This window comes from Ursus maritimus, unplaced genomic scaffold (genome assembly GCF_017311325.1).
Source record: "Ursus maritimus isolate PB19 unplaced genomic scaffold, ASM1731132v1 scaffold_28, whole genome shotgun sequence".
In the NCBI taxonomy this organism is placed as follows: Eukaryota; Metazoa; Chordata; class Mammalia; order Carnivora; family Ursidae; genus Ursus; species Ursus maritimus.
Window position 1 is genome coordinate 15,287,606 of NW_024425341.1, and position 23,717 is coordinate 15,311,322.

The window sequence follows — 23,717 nt, forward strand, 5'->3', positions numbered from 1 at the left end:
AGAGAATCCACAAACAGAGAATCTGTGAACAGTGAGGACTGACTTTATATAAGTGAGCTCTGGTCTATAAAGTTAGCATCTGAAATAACTCAATTACTGAAAATCTATTATATATTTTTGTATGCCAGAAAAAATCACCAAGGTATTGACTTACTGTCCAAAATTTGATAAAATACTGTAAATCCGTAGCGGCAATAAAAAGGCAGTACAGCAGAGAATAAGCCAAGAAAAGGAGGAAAAATTTATAATTTGAAAATCCAACACAATTGTTCACCCTGTTAACAAAACAAAAACATTTTCAGTGAGTCGTACACTTCCAACCTACGTCTGCATATGCTCATCTGTAACGTAGTATTTGGTTTCCTATCATTTAAAATTTATTGGCATTTCTTTAAGCAAGACTCATAACATTTCTTTACACATACAAATATTTTTTAAAAATCTATTTCACTAAAAAAGGAATTTGTGTTTAGATTTTTAAATTTGATACTTGATACTGTTTTATTTTTTATTTTTTATTTTTTGCTTTTTTAAGATTTTTTTTTTTTTTAATGATTTTTTATTATATTATGTTAGTCACCATACAGTACATCCCCGGTTTCCGATGTAAGGCTCGATGATTCATTAGTTGTGTATAACACCCAGTGCACCATGCAATACGTGCCCTCCTTACTACCCATCACCGGTCTATCCCATTCCCCCACCCCCCTCCCCTCTGAAGTCCTCAGTTTGTTTCTCATAGTCCATAGTCTCTCATGTTTCATTCCCCCTTCTGATTACCCCCCCCTTTCTTTATCCCTTTCTTCCCCTACCGATCATCCTAGTTCTTATGTTCCATAGATGAGAGAAATCATATGATAGTTGTCTTTCTCTGCTTGACTTATTTCACTTAGCATTATCTCCTCCAGTGCTGTCCATGTTGTAGCAAATGTTGAGAACTCGTTCTTTCTGATAGCTGAGTAATATTCCATTGTATATATGGACCACAACTTCTTAATCCAGTCATCTGTTGAAGGGCATCTCGGCTCCTTCCACGATTTAGCTATTGTGGACATTGCTGCTATGAACATTGGGGTGCATATGGCCCTTCTCTTCACTACGTCTGTATCTTTGGGGTAAATACCCAGTAGTGCAATGGCTGGATCATAGGGTAGCTCAATTTTTAACTTTTTAAGGGACCTCCACACTGTTTTCCAGAGTGGCTGTACCAACTTGCATTCCCACCAACAATGTAGGAGGGATCCCCTTTCTCCACATCCTCTCCAACAATTGTTGTTTCTTGCCTTGTCAATTTTTGCCATTCTAACTGGCGTAAGGTGGTACTTGATACTGTTTTAATCAATCATGAACCATATAACTATATTTCATGTCCAATTATGCAAATAAGCATACGCCTAAAAACACAGAGCTGGTGAGAAACCTAAAGAAGTCAGGCAGAAGAGGAATTTACTAAGTTCTTCATTACCTTTGGCTATGACTTCTAACTATGATTATGTAATTTAGAATCTTTCAGATTTTCCCGAATTAGATGAAATCTCTTTGCAAACTACTTGCACACCATCAGCATACCACTGAAGCAAGCAGATGATCCAGGGGAGGTTTAAGAAAAGAAATAGGATTGAGAGCCAGACAGCCAGGGTCATAAGGTGCATCTGATACTCAATAATCATGTGTCCTTGACCAAGTGAAATAGTCTAGGAACTTCATTTGCCTTATCTGCAAAATAAACACTGCAGAGAGCTGGCTCTATATCCTTTGGTTCTAAACAGGAAGACTTGTAATTCTCAGTGCTCACTCTAAATTTACTATATTTTGGGGAGGAGGAGTAAGAATTCAAACTATTATGTCAAAAAGCATAAATACAAATACAACATACTTTAGAGTCACACTTTTCTATCAAAAGTTTTTTATCTTCCTTTGGATAAAGACAAGGGAATTCCAGGCTGATCTTGTACACACAACACAACACCTACGTGGAAATGGCGGGTGTCTTCACCCGTTGAGGTAACTGTGGTAACTGGTATAATAAACTTACCGCATAGAACATATACACATACTGTCTCCTCTCCTCAAAGGTCTTTGTCTTACTCTAATGTTAGCAAGGTAATCTCACTGTCTATTGACTTTGTTAGCAAACTGAGACATTTTTCTTTCTAGATTTTTAAAGTGAAACAACGTACACATGAAAAATGTTTACTCAGCTATGCAAGTTAAATAAGCTCCAGAAGTCAGCTGTGCCCAGAGCTGTTAATACCATGCTGCGCACTTAAACATTTGAGAAGAGAGTAAGTGCCATGTAAGTGTGCCTACAATAAAAAATTTTTCTTTTTTTTTTTAAAGATTTTTATTTATTTATTCGACAGAGATAGAGACAGCCAGTGAGAGAGGGAACACAAGCAGGGGTAGTGGGAGAGGAAGAAGCAGGCTCCTAGCGGAGGAGCCTGATGTGGGGCTCGATCCCAGAACGCCGGGATCACGCCCTGAGCCAAAGGCAGACGCTTAACCGCTGTGCCACCCAGGCGCCCCAATAAAAAAATTTTCAATTAAAAAAACTAAAAAGGTAAACATTTATCTGACTTACGAATAAACTGAACATTTTGGGGAAAAAGGACAGAAAACTGCTTATATCATCTACCTCAAAAAAACATAATGTAAAGGGACCAGGATTAGATTCAGTAACTTTGGAACATAAGGGCATTTTATATAGCAAATAAGCTCATAAAGAAGGCGAAGACTGTAGGTGCACATGATATGAAAACAGTGACGGCTCTGGTGTGAGTGCAAACCAGTTACTAAGGTTGCCTTCTACGACATCTGAATGAAATAACGGCAAGAAATAATACTGCAGAGTTCCAAATAAGCCTAGTCTAATTGCATTCTGTCTCCAAAGGATACAGGATATTCCCTTCGCTTCCTTGTGTTGGTCCCCAGAGGAGAGAATGCATAGACAGAACTGGGAGCCATAATACTTTGGACAATCGGGGTGAAGATAATGACTCCTTTGTGGACTGGGGGAAAATAAGGGATGAAAAAGATAGTTTCTCTTCCTATAGGAATGTAAGAAGGCAGCTTTTGTATTAAATGATACACAGCATTTTTATAAATAGTAAAATGATTTTGATTATAGATTTTGTAACATCTAATTTAACGTACTTTAACTTCTATTTAGGAGCATGGTGTCATGTAACCTTATCTGTCACTTAGGAAACAGATGAGAAAGTCAGTAAATAAAAACCAAGTATCTTAGAGTTTGATATGTACTTTACACTTGAGGAAATAATAGTAATAAAATGTCTCTTCATAATAGATAGTGAAATGTTTTAACTCCCTACTGCTTTGTAGACTCAATTTGAAAAGGAAGAGATGTATTTTGAGTCTGAATGATTTTATATGGAGAAAAAAACATGCTCAAGGTAAATATCCCTTATATGCTCTTTAAAATTCAGTGTAAATAGGGGCACCTGGGTGGCTCAGTGGGTTGGGTGTCTGCCTTTGGTTCGGGTCATGGTCCCAGGGTCCTGGGATCCAGCCCTGCATAGAGCTTCCTGCTCTAAGGCTCCCTGCTCACCGCGAAGCCTGCTTCTCCCTCTCTCTCTTCCCCTTCTCCCTTCATGCTCTTTCTTGCTCTCGCTCTCAAATAAATAGATGAAATCTTTTTTAAAAAATTTAAAAAAATAAAATTCAGTGCAAACAGCAATTGGCCCTGTTTTAGGGCAATTCCCTTCTGATTCTAAATGGGAAAAAGAACACAATATAGAAAAAAAAAAAAAAGGAAAGACTATGGCCTTTGGAGTCCAAAAAACATGCCATGTGACTTTAAGCCCACTCTTTAACTTTTCTGAGCTCCACTTCCCCTCCTCTTTAAAATGGGACAGATAATTTCTATTTCTGTCACTGTTGTAAGAATTACAGATTTTCCATATATATATATAGTCTCTAGCACATGACAGGCACTCAATATGAAGCTAAATTTATTGAATTTAATTACTGTTACCTAATCTTTGGCAAGGATGTCAAAACATATCATTAATATAATGAATGAATAAATGAAAATTTTATATTAAAAGGAAAACTCATTGATGGGAAACCCAATAAAGCAAATACTACAGGATTTCTATCTCAGTTCAAACATAAGTGCGAGGTTGATACCCTGCACCCTGATGGGTAATCTTAACCGGCCTTAGCAGATATGCTGGAGTCACTGACGACAAGGAAGCATAGTTTTCTGCTTTTTCAATGCTTAAAGCTGACAGATACTGAACTTCAAAATTGTATACAAGACCTGCATAATAAGGTTGCCCCACAGTTTGGGAACATCCTGAAGATTTTCTAATAAATGACTGTTATAGTGACACAATGGCTATAAAAAAAGATTACTTATATCTTGATATGGAAAATTTTCCGGTATATATTAAGTGAAGAGAAAAAAAAAAAAGCACAGACTCAGTCCACGTAGAACCACTTGTGTTAAAAAATGCGTACAATGTTTTTGTGTGTGTAAAAAAAATGGAACACACACACATACACATTTGCATCTGAAAGGTACATGTGACATGGAGCAACATGTTTCCGGTGAGGAAGAGAAGCAGCGGGGGAGGGGAGACTAGGAAGAACACTTGCACTTTTTTTATTTTTGAATTTAGAATCATGAGTCTGTATTACCTATAAATTTTTTAATTTAAAATTTGAACTTGAAATTTCAAATACATAAATAAAATGGCTGCTCCATTCGGCTGGCACCAGGTGAATATGGGGCTCTTGGCACCAAACCCTTCCCAAATCTGCCTGGCTTACTGCTACAAGGGCGTGCTCGGAGTGAAGACAGTGGCGATGAGCACAGCTGACGCAGTGACGCCCCAGGGCAGGGAAGCAATGACATAGAAGTTCAAAGGTCCTGCAGTCAATTAATTCAACAATTCCACATTGCCATAAAGAGCAAGCATGATAACCGGGAGTCTATGGGTATGCAATCTGCACCCGTTTATAAAACTTCTAGAGCCTTACATCTGTTCCCCTTCACTGATTCAAAATGATCTGTCAAAATTTGAAAGATTGTCAAATTATGCTACAAGTCTCTTATAAAGGCAAATTAATGGCAGGTTTAGAAAGATTGCTATCATAGTAAATTATTATTTCCTATTTGTGTGCTTTAGTGAGGATAGCAAGGGCACGTCACGTTTTATAGGTGTGTAAAGCTTGGGATTAATACTGGTTGTTTCCACCTCTCCATTCCTTATCATCACCATCTCCTATTACTTTAAGTCAGAAAAATCAAAGTCAACGCTAAGTCCCTGACTTCTTTCCCACTCTGCTAAATTACACTGAGAATACACAGCTATTCAGAAAAGAAGGGTGTCTTTGTATGTGTTCCTCTGACAGCAGACCCTTGAGACAAGAACTCGGATACAGTTTATTTGAAACGAGGACAGAAAAGCCCATAAAGCATGTGTTGTTGGCCAGGACCTCACTGGTGCAGGGTGGCCTCTGGAAGCATTCATGCCCTGGTGCTTCTGGACTGCCCGGCTTATCAGCTGACCCAGCCTCCCCAAGTGGCACAGAGAGCCCTGAGGCAGAGAAGGAAAGAAATAGTGGTGCCTGAGGCAGGGAGCTGCCAGGGGCACGGAACTGTCCGTGGCAGGTGCAGTGAACGCGCAGGTGGACAGCGCAGATATGGGTGAGGCACTGACTCATGAGCTACCCGAGGGATCAACAGAGGAATGTAGGAAGGATTAAGAAAACTTGTAATAGAAGATATTGGGGGGGGGAAACTACTTGAGAGAGAGAACAGAATGATTGAAAGCACAAGGAAAGCAAAAGAATGGCTACAAATGAATATTAATGCCAAGTGAGGCTATTCCCTGAGATCTTTCTTTGAGGAGAACATTACTCTCATAGGAGCTAACTGGCCTTTACAACGGAAAGAAGAAAATCTAGCTGGAGAAAAGGAAGAAGTATCTAGAGAGAGAAAATATGGTAAAGCCAACATTCCCCTATTATTTCATGCAGCTAAGATAATTTTTCCCTATCTTTCCACCTACACCCAGCATATGTTTGTGAGCATGTCTACCTTTCCCTAGGGCCACCCCTAAAAGACGGCAAGGCTGGTAAAGTAATCACACCTAGCGTCCAAATCCAACCTGGCTGGCAACCTGAGTGTAGCATCACTGATATGTGCACATGGACAAGAAAAATTACAGGGAGAGGTAGAAAAATCAACCTTCATTAGTTAATTAGAGCTTTCAAATCATCCTCTGTTAAGGTGCCTGATCTAAAGTTATTTTTTAAAATATTAATGAGTTCCAAGTGGAAACCCTTGTTTAAACACGTATGTATTTGTGTATTTGCTATTCTACTCCTCAATGTCAAGTTTTATTTAAAATAAATTGTTAAAGCTTGAGATGAATTAACTCGTTATTCAAAACTTCCAGTGAGGTACTGTGTATAATTTATGAATACATTTTGGTGTAATTTCTGGGAAGTGTTTCAGAATCCCTGTGTTTATGCATGTGCATACAAAGAAAACCATTTGTTCTAAGCAAATATGACAAACTAACTTCTATGTTGTTAGTCGACCGGTTTTAAAATTATTCCATGGAAATTCTCCCGAATAAAATCTCTTTTGAGCGAATTCAACAAATACTAGAAACTAAATCTGAAAGTACCTCCTGGGTCAGCTAAGGCAAGATTTCATTTATAAAAGATTTAAACAGATAAATGATTCAATGTATTAAGTTCTAAGGGACAGAAACATGTTTAAGTAAAGAGCCATACTCACCATGGGCAATGATGATCCATCTTCAAAATACATCTAAAAAAATAATAAACACACACACACACATACACAAAACTTAACACCTCATAAAATTTTAATCCCATTAAGTACAAAAAGGAAATATAAAAGTTATTTAGAAAGAGTTGTGGCAAGTAAAATATTGCAAAATTACTTATCTAAAAATTAAATAAATGATGGTAAAAGTCCTCATCTTAAATAAACACTATAGCCAATTTCAGTTATGATATGTAACTACAGAATTTTCAAAATGTATATACTTTAAAATACAAATCAAAAAACTCACTTCCTAAAAACAATTCAATTTGTTAACATACAATTACCTCATGTTAAACAAAGTGCAAAATGTCAACAGATTTACAAAGTCTGGATAAAACTTTACCTTAAATACCCATCTTTAAGCTAAGCAGCACAGTCCTTGTGGTACATTAAGTATCTAACAATATCTGATTATCGTGAAGTCAAAGGAGCTATCTTTATAAAGGTGAAGAAAGAGTCACAGAATTATTCGGTCAACAGAACTAGCCAAGTCTCAGCTGCCAAAATTCATGCACTTCCTCACATCAGTGTGAATCTGGGGGAAAAGGGACAATTAGGTGACTGTGGCCCTAAGCCACACTCGTATGAATGCAAGGGACTGTCCAGTTAAAGGTCTCAGAAGCACGATTAAGGAAAAAAAGGAAATGATCTGGAAAACAGTGAGGAAAGAAACAATATCAATTAAAAAGACCACCAGCATGTAGAGATTTAGAAGTAAAAGGTTTTCTTACTTATCACAGACGGAGCAGTGATGGCAGCGGTCTGGTTTTATGAGTTGGCATCTGTCACAATATCGGATTGCTAGGGACAAAAAGCTCCACTTAGTCTTAGACTTAACACTGAATTGAATATACAATTAAAAGGCTTTTATCAGCTATCCAAATTTAACTTCTAAAAAAGCAAAGTGAATTTGAATTTGGTAAAAATGAGATATTCAACTGTGTAAATACAAAAATAGAATGACGCCTACAGCCTCAGTTTTCTTCCTTCCTTTTTCTCCCTTTCTTCCCTTTCTTTCTTCTCCTTCCTTCCCTCCCTCCTTTCTTTCTTTTCTTTTTCCTTTTCTTTTCTTTCTCTCTTTTAAAGTAATCTCTACACCCAACATGGGGCTCGAACTCATGACCCTGAGATCAAGATTCGCTCACTCCTCTGACTGAGCCAGCCAGATGCCCCCCAGCCTCAGTTTTCTAACGAGGTTTCTCAAGAACAGAGAGTCTTTGGGGGGAATGTTTTCTAAGGCATTCCTACTTGTCAGTAATGATAGCAAGGCTCATAAAGGGTGCAAATATGTCCATTTCTATCAAAGTAAACCCAATGTCTCCCTCAAGTAAATTAACTTCTTTCCTGTACCCTACCAGGACAAGTACCTGAAGAAACAACCACATTTTAGAAGTTTTATGAGAAATACATTTTAGAAATTTGTGAATAAACTCTATTAGTTGTTTAAATTGGGAAAGAGCTCATATGTTCTCTGTCAGGTAAGACACAAGATTAGAAGTGAGTATTATACTAGAAGTACTTCCAATACTGAATTTTTAAAAAATTTTTTTACTATGTTATGTTAGTCACCATACAGTACATCCTTAATTTTTGATGTAGTGTTCCATGATTCATTGTTTGTGTATAACACCCAGTGCTCCATGCAATATGTGCCCTCCTTAATACTGAATTGTAATTCTTGTAATGAAAATCCTGATCCTTTCTTCTCTAATATAGATATCAAAGACAATTATGGATGTCTAATTTGGAGATGGTATTTCAGTACACAGACATCTTACAAGATGCAAGCAGTCTATCAAAATTACAGGAGAACAATTATTAAGTGGGTCACAGGATCAGTAAAAGCCCAAATAGTGAATTTAAAATTTGGAAAAAGTACTTGCAACAAGTAATTACCACTGTTATATTAGCTAATAGTATGATCTCTGAAAAAAGCACCAGTTGCTTAATCCTAAGATGAGGATGAGCTTTTTTCAGACAAGACCTATATGGAATTGTTTTCAATATTAAAATAAGTTCTCAGTCATCCCCCTTACAACTCTCCTTTTTCGGGACCTACAGAGATTAATGGCTTGGCGGGCTCATCTCCTGAAGGAAGAAGTCTTGCAGCTACATTCCAGAGAAAGCTACACAGTACCACTGGCTCACGAAGAGTATTAAAGTGTAAGGCAGTATTATCCAGAAGAAATATAATGTGAGCCACCGGTGTACTTTTACATTCTCTAGGAGCTATATTAAAATAAATAAAAAGCAACAGGGAAATTAATTTTAAGAAAATGTAATATTTGACCTAATATATCAAAAATATTATTTTGACATATAATTAATACACAAATGTTAATCACATATTTTACATTTCTTCATACCAAGCCTTTGAAAACTATTATATATTTTTTACACTTATAGTTGCACTTTAAGTGGTGAGTTTGGTGGGCAACGCTAGATTCTCTCCAGATGGTGATTATCTGTACTTCAAAGCAGCACACTAGGAAAAAACCAACAAACAACAAAACAAAACAAAACAAAACCTCTCATATCAAAGTGGGTAATAACTCACAGTAAATCAAAACAGTGTAGAAATAAGTTTTTTGTTTATAGTCTTTCATAAACAGAAATTTAGTCTCTTAGTGAAAAACAAACAAACCACAAACCCATTTACAATTGCACCAAAAATAATAAGATACCTAGAAACAAACCTAACCAAAGAGGTGAAAGATCTGTATTCTGAAAACTATAAAAAAATGCTGAAAGAAACTGATGACATGAAGAAATGGAGAAATATTCCATGCTCATGGATCGGAAGAATTAACATAGTTAAAATGTCCATGCTACCCAGAGCAATCTACACTTTCAATGCTATCCCGATCAAAATATCAATGACATTTTTCAAAGAACTGGAACAAACAGCCCTTAAATTTGTGTGGAACCAGAAAAGGCCACGAATCGCCAAGGAAGTGTTGAAAAGGAAAAACAAAGCTGGGGGCATCACAATGCCGGACTTCGAGCTGTACTACAAAGCTGTGATCACAAAGACAGCATGGTACTGGCACAAAACAGACACATAGACCAATGGAACAGAATAGAGAACCCAGAAATGGACCCTCGGCTCTTTGGGTAGCTATCTTTGATAAAGCAGGAAAAAACATCCAGTGGAAAAAAGACAGTCTCTTCAATGAAGGGTGCTGGGAAAATGGGACAGCTACATGCAAAAGAATGAAACTTGACCACTCTCTCACACCATACACAAGGATAAACTCCAAATGGATGAAAGACCTCGATGTGAGACAGGAATCCATCAAAATCCTAGAGGAGAACATAGGCAGCAACCTCTACGACATCGGCCAAAGCAACCTTTTTCATGACACATCCCCAAAGGCAAGAGAAACAAAAGATAAAATGAATTTATGGGACTTCATCAAGATAAAAAGCTTCTGCACAGCCAAGGAAACAGTCAGAAAAACTAAGAGGCAGCCCACGGAATGGGAGAATATATTTGCAAATGACACTACAGATAAAAGACTGGTATCCAAGATCTACAAAGAACTTCTCAAACTCAATACACGAGAAACAAACAAATTAAAAAATGGGAAGATATGAACAGACACTTTTCCAACGAAGACATACAAATGGCTAACAGACACATGAAAAAATGTTCAAAATCATTAGCCATCAAGGAAATTCAAATCAAAACCACACTGAGATACCACCTTACGCCAGTTAGAATGGCAAAAATTGACAAGGCAAGAAACAACAATTGTTGGAGAGGATGTGGAGAAAGGGGATCCCTCCTACATTGTTGGTGGGAATGCAAGTTGGTACAGCCACTCTGGAAAACAGTGTGGAGGTCCCTTAAAAAGTTAAAAATTGAGCTACCCTATGATCCAGCCATTGCACTACTGGGTATTTACCCCAAAGATACAGATGTAGTGAAGAGAAGGGCCATATGCACCCCAATGTTCATAGCAGCATTGTCCACAATAGCTAAATCGTGGAAGGAGCCGAGATGCCCTTCAACAGATGACTGGATTAAGAAGATGTGGTCCATATATACAATGGAATATTACTCAGCTATCAAAAAAGAACGATTTCTCAACATTTGCTGCAACATGGATGGCACTGGAGGAGATAATGCTGAATGAAGTGAGTCAAGCAGAGAAAGACAATTATCGTGTGGTTTCTCTCATCTATGGAACATAAGAACTAGGAAGATTGGTAGGAGAAGAAAGGATAAAGAAAGGGGGGTAATCAGAAGGGGGAATGAAGCATGGGAGACTGTGGACTCTGCGAGGCAGACTGAGGGCTTCGGGGGGGAGGGTGGTGGGGGAATGGGATAGACTGGTGATGGGTAGTGAGGAGGGCACGTATTGCATGGTGCACTGGGTGTTGTACGCAACTGATGAATCATCGAACTTTACATCAAAAACCAGGGATGTACTGTATGGTGACTAACATAATATAATAAAAAAAATATGATTAATAAAAAAAAAGAAAAAAAGAGGAAAAAAAGACCTAAATATAAGACAGGAAACCATAAAAACCCTGGAAGAGATCACAGGCAGTAATTTGTCTGACATGGGCCATAGCAGCTTTTTCTAGATAGGTCCCCTGAGGCAAGGGAAACAAAAGCAAAAATAAATTATTGGGACCACATCAAAATAAAAGCTTCTGCATGGTGAAAGAAACAATCAACAAAGCTAAAGGGTAACCTAGAGAATGGAAGAAGATATTTGCAAATGATATATCTGATAAAGGTTAGTATCCAAAATATATAAAGAACTTACACAAATCAACACCCAAAAACAAATAATCCAATTAAAAATGGGCAAAAGACATGAACAGACGTTTTTTCCAAATAAGACACGCAGATGGCCAACAGACTCATGAAAAGATGCTCATCATTATCATCAGGGAAATACAAATCTAAACTATAATGAGATACCACCTCATACCTGTCAGAATGGCTAAAATCAGTAACACAAGAAACAGCAGGTGTTGGTGAGGATGTGGAGAAAGGGGAACTCTTGTGCACTGTGGGTGGGAATGCAAACTGGTGCAGCCACTGTGGAAAACAGTATGGAGGATCCTCAAAAAGTTAAAAATAGAACTACTCTACCATCCAGCAATCGCACTACTGGATTTATACCCAAAAAATAAAAAACCACTAATTCAAAGGAATACATGCACCCCTATGTTTAGAGCAGCATTATTCACAATAGCCAAGATACAGAAGCAGCCCAAGTGTCCACTGATTGATGAATGGATAAAGAATATATGCCATATATATATATATGAATGAAATATATATATATATATGAATGAAATATATATATGAATGAAATATATATATATGAATGAAATATATATATATGAGTGAAATATATATATATATATATATATATATATATATATATATATATATATATATATATATATATATATATATATATATATATATATATATATATATATATATATATATATATATATATATATATATATATATATATATATATATATATATATATATATATATATATATATATATATATATATATATATATATATATATATATATATATATATATATATATATATATATATATATATATATATATATATATATATATATATATATATATATATATATATATATATATATATATATATATATATATATATATATATATATATATATATATATATATATATATATATATATATATATATATATATATATATATATATATATATATATATATATATATATATATATATATATATATATATATATATATATATATATATATATATATATATATATATATATATATATATATATATATATATATATATATATATATATATATATATATATATATATATATATATATATATATATATATATATATATATATATATATATATATATATATATATATATATATATATATATATATATATATATATATATATATATATATATATATATATATATATATATATATATATATATATATATATATATGAATGAAACTGGAAGAAGAATGAAACTGGATCATTCCCTTACACCATACACACACACACACACACACACAATGGGATATTACTCAGTCATAAAAAAGAATGCAATCTTGCCATTTGCAATGACATGGATGGAGCTAGAGTATAATGCTAAGTGAAATAAGTCAGAGAAAGACAAATACCATATGATTTCACTCATATGTGGAATTTAAGAAACAAAACAAATGGACAAAGGCAAAAAGAAGAAAAAAGAGAGAGAGACAAACCAAGAAACAGACTCTTAACTATGGAAAACAAATTGATGATTACCAGAGGGAGGTGGGTGAAGGGGATGGATAAACAGGAGATGAGGATTAAGGACAGCACTTGTCATGATGAGCACCAGGTGATTAAAATAAAAACTAAAAAAAATTCTATGTGCCATATCATATTCAATGAAAATTATCCTGTTGTAATTTAAAATGAGCCACCTGGTTATCATGTAAAAGCTCCTAACAGTCAAGGAGAATTTTAACTGTCTTGTTTTAATTTTTTCAGAGCTTATTCAAATATTACTTATGTAATTTAAAACCTTTTGGGTAATGCTGAGAAGAAAACGTTATCAACTTCTGTGTACAAAATGATAAGCTCCATCACCTCTAGTTGTTACCTATTAGTCAAAGTCTGCAAAAAAAAAAAAAAAAATGTAGAAAAAGATCCAGGGCAAGAGAGAGCTAAAAAAGCAAAGAGTCCTCGTTAATAAGAATAAAAATAAAAACCAATATAATAAAGTTAGGCGATCCTCGTAAGAAAGCAGAAGATGGTTGGATCAGAAGAAAGTACGGGACAAACAGGCGAGATGAGCAGCGTTGTTAATATCCTGCTTTACTTCCCCCCATGCTCAAGTGTGTATGTGGTCGAATTTTTCTCTGTGTAGGACAGTCAGTTTAATCCAGGCAGCTGACATCTTTCTCTTTGGGGTCTGGAGGAAGTACTGTGGATTTAGAATGGATCGCAAAATCTGAAATTACATTACCATTCACTTTCTTCAGTTCTCTCTATAAAATATAAAGTGCATGCACATCAACTGAACTTTTCAGTTGCTTTTGTCCACAGAATTTCTCAGGGTGAAGAAGTAAGTTTTCCAAAACCCAAGGGTCTTGGCTGGGGGTGAGGTAAGAAGCACCTCTCTCACAGTCCTGCCTTGGCGGTACCGTGGCTGCTCCATTGAGCGTCCATTCTGCCCTGTAAGTTTTCCTTTACATTCTGCATCATCCACAGGGGAATCAATCAGACCAACTCAATCTATTTATTATACTTTGTGTGTGATTTAATTTAGTCAGTGACTCTAGTCAGTTAACATTGATTTTGCAGGCATCCGGAATTTTTGCTCTGAAAATATAAGCAAAGACTGTATTAGGAGATCCAGACTGCATACCACACTGTCACAAATCTTAAGAACCCTAAATTCATCTCGGGAGATAGGGATTCGATACCTGAGAGGAACAAGAGACTGACAGTCTTAACATTATGTAGACTACACAAAGAGATGACTTATAAATCCAAAGTGTAGTTGTTACTATTAACGAAAATTAATACTTTGTTATGGTGTGACTTATGCTTCCTCTCTTTCTCTGAACCCAGTGTGTCAAGGGGTATAGTAGAAAAGCCCTGAACTAGGAATGAATGTGGAGACTAGTTCTTCCTACCTGATACTGTCACAGTCATTAACGAGTTTTGGAAACTTGTGCAGTAATTTACTTTTAGGGGGCTTAAATTTCCTCAATATTTGCTTAGGCTAATATAGGGTCAAAATACATAAACGTCTATAAGCACAGCTCTGTCTTTGTAGGATAGAACCCGTGGCATTAATATTAAATCAGGGGCCACTTGCGCATTGAGAAACAGGGAAAACAAACAGGAAAAAACTGCAAGACTTTGACTTAGATTCAATTAGGATTCTCAAGTGAGTTAGAAACAAATATAAATAATATAAAAATATTAATGAGATATTTTACATTCTTTTTTCCATACTAAATCTTTGAAACCAGTTGTGTATTTTACATTTAAAGCACAACTCGATTCGGAGTGGCCACGTTTTAAGTGCTCAACACCCACACGGGGTTGGTGGCCACCAAAGTGGGTGGCACAGGCCTACAGTTACAAAATTTCTCAGTGAGTCTTGGTGGACACAATCAATAGTCTGTGTGTGTCCATTTTTAAGACAATTCTTTAATTAGATAGCTGTTAAACTATCTAAAAAAAATCTTGACCCAGGTAAAAGAGATTATTAACGGAATTGCATTTGTAAAAAAAAAAAAAAAAAGGAAAGAAATGAAAATTACCATACAATTTAAAGATACATTATATCAATACATTAAGTTTCATACACTTTATACAATTACTGCTTTAAATTTATGTAAAATTACCAATGTTATGTTCATTATAGATATTGCTCCCTTCAATTAAATAATAGGAAGATCTAGAATTAAAACTTTAAAACTTGAAAAATAAATACAACTACAAATCAAGATTCCAGCAGTTCTAACAACTCCACTGAGTCCCAACTGAGTAACTAGAGAAGCCACAGGAGAAGTGACATCAGTGCGGATGTGGGTGAGATCTCTGTGACCCGCTGTTGTTCACGTGTCTGTTTTATGGAATTGTATAGGAGAGATTTAATAACCACCCAAGACAGAGCACAATGATTTTTGATGAGGGTCTGACAGTTCCAAGTATATAAATATGCTGACAGTCATTATCATGTACCTCCAGACATGGTCCTGGTATAGACGGGAAGATCTTTGGCTGCTCGCCTAAGAACTTCCTGATGGGCTTCTCCTCTTGGCTCTCTCTCCAACAATTCTTTCTCTGCATAAGAGAGATGGAACTGTGGAAGGAAATTAAATTTCAGTCAGTGTTCTCAAGAAATAGCACACTGGTCTACTACACCTACACAAAGGTATATATAAAATATTAATGGTATCTATCATATAGATTCAGAGTGGTAATAGAGTTTGAATCTGGGCAAGTCTGTTAATTCACTGGAGCATTAGCTGATGCATCTAGAAAAAGGGAGTAATTAATAATTCCTACTTCCTCAGATGTTTGTGAAACTCAAGAGGAATAGAGTACGTAAAACTGTTTTATCAACTGTACAGTTCTACCCCAGTATTAGTTATATTAATAAATGAAATGGCAAAATAAACAAATCTGGCTCAATGGATACATTTTTCAACTTAATATTATTAGGAATAAAAATAGAAACAAACCCATCAAGCCTGTTTTCTCATCTAAGTGAATTTTAACTTAGGGATAATCATTACATGAACTCTTTAGCACTCCAGAGAACTAATCATGCATTTTACTTCTTAAACTGCCAATGTGGCCTACCCAATTAAAAAATACATATTTGAGAAAAATAAAATTGGTTTGGGCTACATACACACACACACACACACACACACACAATCACAAAAAACAGTTTTAAAAGTCTGTATAAGGGGATCCCTCCTACATTGTTGGGGGGAATGCAAGTTGGTACAGCCACTCTGGAAAACAGTGTGGAGGTCCCTTAAAAAGTTAAAAATTGAGCTACCCTATGATCCAGCTATTGCACTACTGGGTATTTACCCCAAAGATACAGACATAGTGAAGAGAATGGCCATATGCACCCCAGTGTTCATAGCAGCATTGTCCACAATAGCTAAATCGTGGAAGGAACCGAGATGCCCTTCAACAGATGACTGGATTAAGAAGATGTGGTCCATATATACAATGGAATATTACTCAGCTATCAGAAAGAACGAGTTCTCAACATTTGCTGCAACATGGACGGCACTGGAGGAGATAATGCTAAGTGAAATAAGTCAAGCAGAGAAAGACAATTATCATATGGTTTCTCTCATCTATGGAACATAAGAACTAGGAAGATTGGTAGGAGAAGAAAGGTAAAGAAAGAGGGAGTAATCAGAAGGGGGAATGAAGCATGAGAGACTATGGACTCTGAGAAACAAACTGAGGGCTTCACAGGGGAGGGGGGTGGGGGAATGGGATAGACTGGTGATGGGTAGTAAGGAGGGCACGTATTGCATGGTGCACTGGGTGTTATACGCAACTAATGAATCATCAAATTTTACATCAAAAAAAATAAAAATAAAAAAAAATAATAAAAGTCTGTATAAAAAAGTATAAATGTGTTCCAGGAGACACGTACAAGGATATTCACAGCATCAACGTTTGAAATGTAAAAATTAAACACAACCTAAATAACAGATAAATAAATTGGAATATGATATATCCACATAATTGAATACTGTATTACACTGAACAATTAATGAACTACAGCTGTTTGCAACAGAGAATCTCAACATACTGCTGAACAACAGACCATTTTATAGAACATATATAGAAGGATTCCATTTATGTAAAATTTTAAAACCAGAAAGCTATACTCTATATTATATGTATATATATACATATAATAAAATTATAAAGAAAAACAAGAGAATGATTAACACAAAAGTTCAGGAAAGTAGTTACTGCTCGAGGAATGCACGGAAATGCAATATGAAAGTACACAGGAAATACCAAAAATATAAATAATATTTTCAATAATACTTGGGTGACTTTAGGGCTTTTCATTGTATTATTCTTTAAAATGTGCATTACATATACTTTTTTTGTACGTATATTTCACAATTTAAGTTTTTAAAAAGTGATCTAATTATGTCAACGAAGGAAAGAAATGCAATTTCTTGAAAATGAGGTCATGATGTTTGAGCCTAAATCTTTCTCTTTTGGAGAAATAAAAATTAAAAATCTTTGTTTAGAGGTTGACAATTCTATTGAGGTTATTTTAAAAAGAAAAACAAATCTCCAGTTTTCAAATGCAGATAATTTCTAAGTTACCAAAACATTCCCATATGCATGACACTCACTTTAAAATTTCAGACCCATTAAGGTAAAGAAAATAAAAAGTTTTCTCTAAGTATAAATTTACATAACACAAATTATTCTAAATTAGTATATCAAATTTACTGGCATTAAACTAGTAGGTATGTTATAGTTAAGTCTTTAAGAGTTTCTAAGGTAACAAAAAAAGTATTCTCCACATTAAATATTCTTTCTGTTATACAGCCACAGCATCTGCTTTCCTATTAATTTCGTAGTGTTTCAAAATTACACTTCAACCAGTCCTTTCTCAAATGAATACAAATAACAAATAAATGAAGGTCACATTTATGAAGGCAGAGTGCATTCTTTTAATCAGCTGCTCTTCACTTGCTTGCTACCTAAAATCTCAGTTTTAAAAAAATGAGTAACAGAACTGAAAGACTGAGTCCTCAGATGTTTAATGCTTTTATTAATAAATAAACAACACCCTGCATCAGGTCCAGAAAGCCAAACACAGGTTGGTAGAATTATTACTCGTATAATATGGATGTCCAAATATCTAATTCTACCTTGGAATGCACCAAATATACAGTCCTTTCCCCCAGAACACTTTAATGTGCAAAGGCATGTCATAGATTTGAAGAAAGATGATATCTGTAGAGATCTGAAAGAATGGAAGATCTCCTAGGGTGGAAAAGAGAACGTCCCTGACCTACCACCAACCTGCAGGTTATGGCAGTCCTCTGGCCAATTAATGCATGCTCTTTTGTATTGTTTAAATAGTTCTATCAACTTTAAAAGTTTAGATTTATAGAAAATTTGAGAAAATATTACATGGTTCCCATATAGCTTCTTACCAAATTGCCCACATTATTAAATAACACACATTAGTACATTAGTGTATATTTACCACAATTAGTGAATAAATACTGATAATTATTAACAAAAGTCCATAGTTTATTCAGATTTCTTTAGTTTTCTTTAGTTTCTACTGAATATCTTTTTCTGTTCCAGAATCCTATCCAGTATACCACAGTACATTTATTTGTCCTATCTCCTTAAGTTCCTCTTAGCTGTGACAGTTTTTCAGATTTTCCCTGTTTTTGTTAACCTTGACAGTCTTGAATATTCTGGTCAGCTATTTTATAAGATGCTTCTCTATTAAAATTTGTCTGATGTTTTTCTCATGACTGGTCTGCGATGAATTGTCAGGGGGATGAAGACCACAGAGGTCAAGTGCCATTCTCATCACATCCCACCAAGGGGATATGCTATCCACATCGCCTATCAGTGCTGACACTGGTCACCTGGTTGAGGCAGTGTTTGTCAGGTTTCTCCACTCTAAAGTTCCTCATGATTTTCCCTTTTCCATCCTGTACTCTTTGAAAGAAATTCACCACACGCGGCCTATGTCTAGGGAGTAGGGATTTATTCTTGCCCTTCTTGAAGGCAGAGCATCCACATAAATTATTTGAAATTCTTCTATAAAAGAGATTTTTCTCCCCATTCATTCCTTTATTCACTTATTTATATCAGTAGACTCATAGATTATTTATTTTATACTTTGGGTTATAATACAATACTATTTTATTTATTTTACTGCTCAGATTGTTCTAGCTTTGGTCATTGGGAGTTTTCAATTGGCTCCTGCATCCCTGGGACATGCCACCATCAACCTACAGATGGTCCCCAACTTACAATGGTTCAATTATTTTTTTGACTTTACAATGGTGTGAAAGTGATACATGTTCACCAGAAACCATACTTCAAAGTCTGAATTTATATCTTCTCCCAGGCTAGTGATATTCAGTAATGATCCTCTCTCATGACGCGGGGTGATGGCAGCAAGCCACAGCTTCCGCCAGCCACACGATCACAGGAGCAAACAACTGATATACTTAACAACCATTTTGTCCCCATACAACCACTGTTCTTCACTTTCACTACAGTATTCAATAAATTAAACAATTTATTATAAAATAGGCTTTGTGTTTATGATTTTGCCTAAATGTAGGCTAACGTAAGTGCTCTGAATGTGTCGGGTCGGCTAGGCTAAGCTATCATGCTCAATGGGTTAGATGGATTAAACGCATTTTTAACTTACTATATTTTCAACTTATAATGGGTTCATCAGGACATAACCCCATTATAAGTCGAGAAAATGCTCTATTTTGGTTTATTTTATTTACTTTTGAGCACTACCTTACTTTTCATCACTATAAGATGCTCTGGCTCATCTTTTTTAATTTTAATTTTTATTTAAGCATAATTAACATACAATGTTACATTAGTTTCAGGTGTACAACATATAGATTCAACAATTCTATACATTAGTCCGTGCTCACCATGTTAAGTGTTGTCACCATCTGTCACCATACATTATTAAAATACTATTGACTATATTCCCTATGCCATAATTTTCATGTCTGCGATTTATTTATTTTATAACTGAAGTTTCTACCTCTTACTCCCCTTTATCTATTTCACCCCCCCCCACACTCTTATTTCCTGCCCTAGTTCTAGAATCAGCCATTTCTCCAAGGATTCCTCCATCCTTACCTAGAAAACGGTATTAGAAACCAAGATCTGAAATCAAACCGAGTTTTCAGGTTAAAGAAGAGTATAATTTTAAGAGGATATCCAAATTAAGAAAAAAACCTGAAATCTAATAACAAGTAGAAAACTCACAGAATTGTATTTTCTGCTAGTGTTTTTCACATAGGACTAAAAGAACATATAATCTCATCAACATCTAAAATGTACAAATTAAAACATAGAACAGTTCTGCCCGTTAAACTGGTAACCAGTGGCTTTCTTAATGACAACATGTAATGCCAAAGTTCTGATAAAATTGTTGGCACTGTAACTTGTTACCATTCTCTTTTCAAACAATTTGGCAAGTAACTGAAATTTCTTTGATCGAGTAATTTGACTTTTGAGAATTTATATTAAGGAAATAATCCAAAATATAGGTAAAAAGTGTGTATAAAACATGTACAAACATGTTAAAATTATTTATAATACAAAAAGTTGGGATCAGCCTAAAATTCCAAGTTGGGATGTGACAGAGCAAATTTTTACATATTTCATTTACATTTTATGCCATTATTAAAAATGACAAAAAACAAATGATGGACTATTATGTGGGAAAAATACTAGAATATGTGCATGTTGACTACAACTAGGAAAAATAACTCGAAAGAAATTCAGCATGTAAACTGGCTATATTAGCATGGAGTGGTTTTTTTTCCCCTTTCTCTTTTTGTTTAGTCTCCATTTTCAAAGTATAATTTAGTATGATTATCTTACTTTCATGGGAAAAAATCTTATAAATTGAAAAAACTATTAGCAATTTAAAAATCTTGTTATATAAAAAGGTAAATTTTAGTTTCAGATTTCTTAGAATTCTCTCAATAGTAACAAGAACATATTAACATTATTTTCTTATACAACCTCTTCTCCTGCTACTTTAGTCTCATTTTTTCTAAGATTTTTAGCAGCTAAGAGCAGTCTATGGTCAATTTAAGTCAAGGACCCCTCATTTTGCAATGGGAGGGTCTCTGGTTGCTGACCAATTAAAAGATTAGGGCGAGATCTTGCATTTTATTAATGGAGTAACTCAAGATTCTTAGCCAGCAAAGTCAGGGCTTTTTCTTTCATAATAATGGTCTCCAAATTCTTCTGATCATGGACCCATCAGTAAAAAAATAATTTCAGACCGATATGCATTCTTATTTATATATTTATTATTAGCTGTTATATATGAAACCTTATATATGAAACTTTATATATATTTTATACTTTATATATATTTCACATATTTCTATAAATTTCTATGCCTTATATACATAACTTAATTAAAAAAAAAAGAAACACTAAAAACATAATATGTAAATGGAAGAACTGCTACTTTTTCCCAAATGATGTCCTGGCTGCACCTCCCCCCACACACACCCCACTGTGGTATCCACTTTCCATACCAGAGCACAGTAAACTGGCAAGAGTGTGGACTTGATGGTCTGAACAACTTCACTTTGAATGCTAGCTCTGCCATACACTGGCTTTAGATGCCCTGAGATAATTAGCTAACATTCAGAGCCTACTGCTCCATTTGTAAAGCGGTAATAAATAGTATCTCTCTTACACAGTTGTAGGAATAAAATAAAGCGTATGGTTTTGTTTTGTTTTTTTTTTTGTAGAAAAATCACCAACAAAGCCTGCTACCGGTGTAAATCAGTCCTCAATCTCAACCGTTCCCTCAATACTGTGTTATTTCTTCCATGTTTTACATTTTACTTTCCCATCTCTCCAACCACTATTTCAAACGTCTGCTCTCTCCAGCCTCGGTCAACCTCCCTCTCTCCCATTTGCAGCCAATGATCTCACATATACTTTTAGGGAGAAATTAGAAGTTACTTCAACCTCTGTCAAAGCTATAAGGACAAACCTGCATCTCACATAACTAACATATAACTTTTACTCTCTGTCCACTCATTTAGCAAATACTTACTGAGTACCTTTTATGGGTCAGATACTGCTCTAGGTACTGGCGATGGGTCAGTGAACATAACAGATAAAGTTCACGCCATTGCAGAGCTTACATTCTAAGAATAATATAAAAAATGAATATGGCATGAGTTATCAAATGCTATGCTATGGGGGAAAATAGAGCAAGGTTAAGCTTTATAGGGAATTCCCGGGATAGGAGTTTACCATTTTATACAGAGTGGTCAGGGAACGCCTCAAAGATAAGGAAGGTATCATTTGAGCAGAGACATAGAGATACGAAGTAAGTAATGGACATGGTCACGCAGTTATCTGTGGAAAGGATGTTGCAGGTCAAGGCTTCGAGACCCCCGAAACATGCATATTGACCTATGGGCAAGGAGACGAGAATGTGACTAAGGCAGCATTGAAGAGAGTCAGAGAGGTGGTGTCGGGGCAGGGCATGTGCAGCCTTTTAAGCTACAGTTGATAATTGCGTTTTTACTCTGAGCGAGTTTGGATATTAAAGGAAAGTTCTGAGCAAAAGAATGATATGATCTGTCTTATGGTTTGAAAGGATCCCCAGATACTATGTTGAAAATACACAGAATAGGGAAACTGGTTGAAAGGGCTGTCAGACGTAGAGCGGAAGAGTTAAAGTTGATTTTAGACCTCCAGCTTCGGGGTAAAGGAAGAAATTTTGCAGGGCTCTGGGAAGGGAATGTAGACAAGACTGTAAATAGTGAAACCCCATGGGAGACTACAATGTCTCAGATAAAAGAGACAACTGAGACCCTGAATTAGGGTAATGGTATGAAAAAAAAAGAAGAAAGAAAAAAAGAGGGGGGTGTTGGAACCAAAAAAGAAAAATTAGGAAGTAAAAACATCAGCAGGATTTGGATGTTGGGGGAAGGGGCAAGGAAGTGGGAGAATTCCAGCCAAGGCTGCCAAGCTTCCAGAAGGCTGGAATGTCCAGAAGGATGAGCTGATGGCAGTGGTATTAACCAGTATAAGAAACAGATGAGTCACGGTTTGGGGAAGGGGGGGGGGTGACTTCAGCTTTTGATGTGCTGTATCTGAGGTGTCAGTGGATTAAAGAGCTATGTTTGGCAGGGAAATATATAAGTTTGCAACGGGAGAGGTCAGAGCTGGAAATAGATTTGGGAATTGTCAATACACAAGTCATAGGTAAAGCACCAGAGAGGACGAGATCTCCTCCGACTGGAGTCTGCGTTCTTCTTCATACCTACAACTAAGATCAGATGGAGGTAAGAAAGATAATAGGAAAGAAGTAAACAGGGCAAGAGGGAGGGAAGAAAAGGTAGGAAAAAAATTAGTAGAGAGTAGAAGGAAAAAAGGCTACATGTAAAACATTTTAGGCCATGCATACCACTAACTCTCTGCAAATATCTGTGGTTTTATTTTTAATATCCTTTCCCAGGTCATATAGCATATTTATTGGCCTTTTTGACCACAGCTGCATTTTAAACAGATTACCTCAGGGAAC

At 35.5% G+C, this 23,717-nt stretch overlaps 1 protein-coding gene across 2 annotated transcripts in view; it reads right to left on the reverse strand.

The window, feature by feature from the left end:
* ZDHHC2 (zinc finger DHHC-type palmitoyltransferase 2) overlaps positions 1 to 23,717 on the reverse strand; it is a 69,246-nt gene that overhangs the window by 19,375 nt on the left and 26,154 nt on the right. The window contains exons 4-7 of one of the 2 annotated variants that reach the window (XM_040643315.1): positions 15,599 to 15,719; positions 7,561 to 7,630; positions 6,776 to 6,808; positions 155 to 275 (exon numbers count right to left, since the gene is read on the reverse strand). In XM_040643315.1, the coding sequence (XP_040499249.1) occupies positions 155 to 275; positions 6,776 to 6,808; positions 7,561 to 7,630; positions 15,599 to 15,719 (345 nt within the window). The remainder of the gene's footprint in view (positions 1 to 154; positions 276 to 6,775; positions 6,809 to 7,560; positions 7,631 to 15,598; positions 15,720 to 23,717) is intronic. The other variant, XM_040643316.1, reaches the window with a different exon arrangement.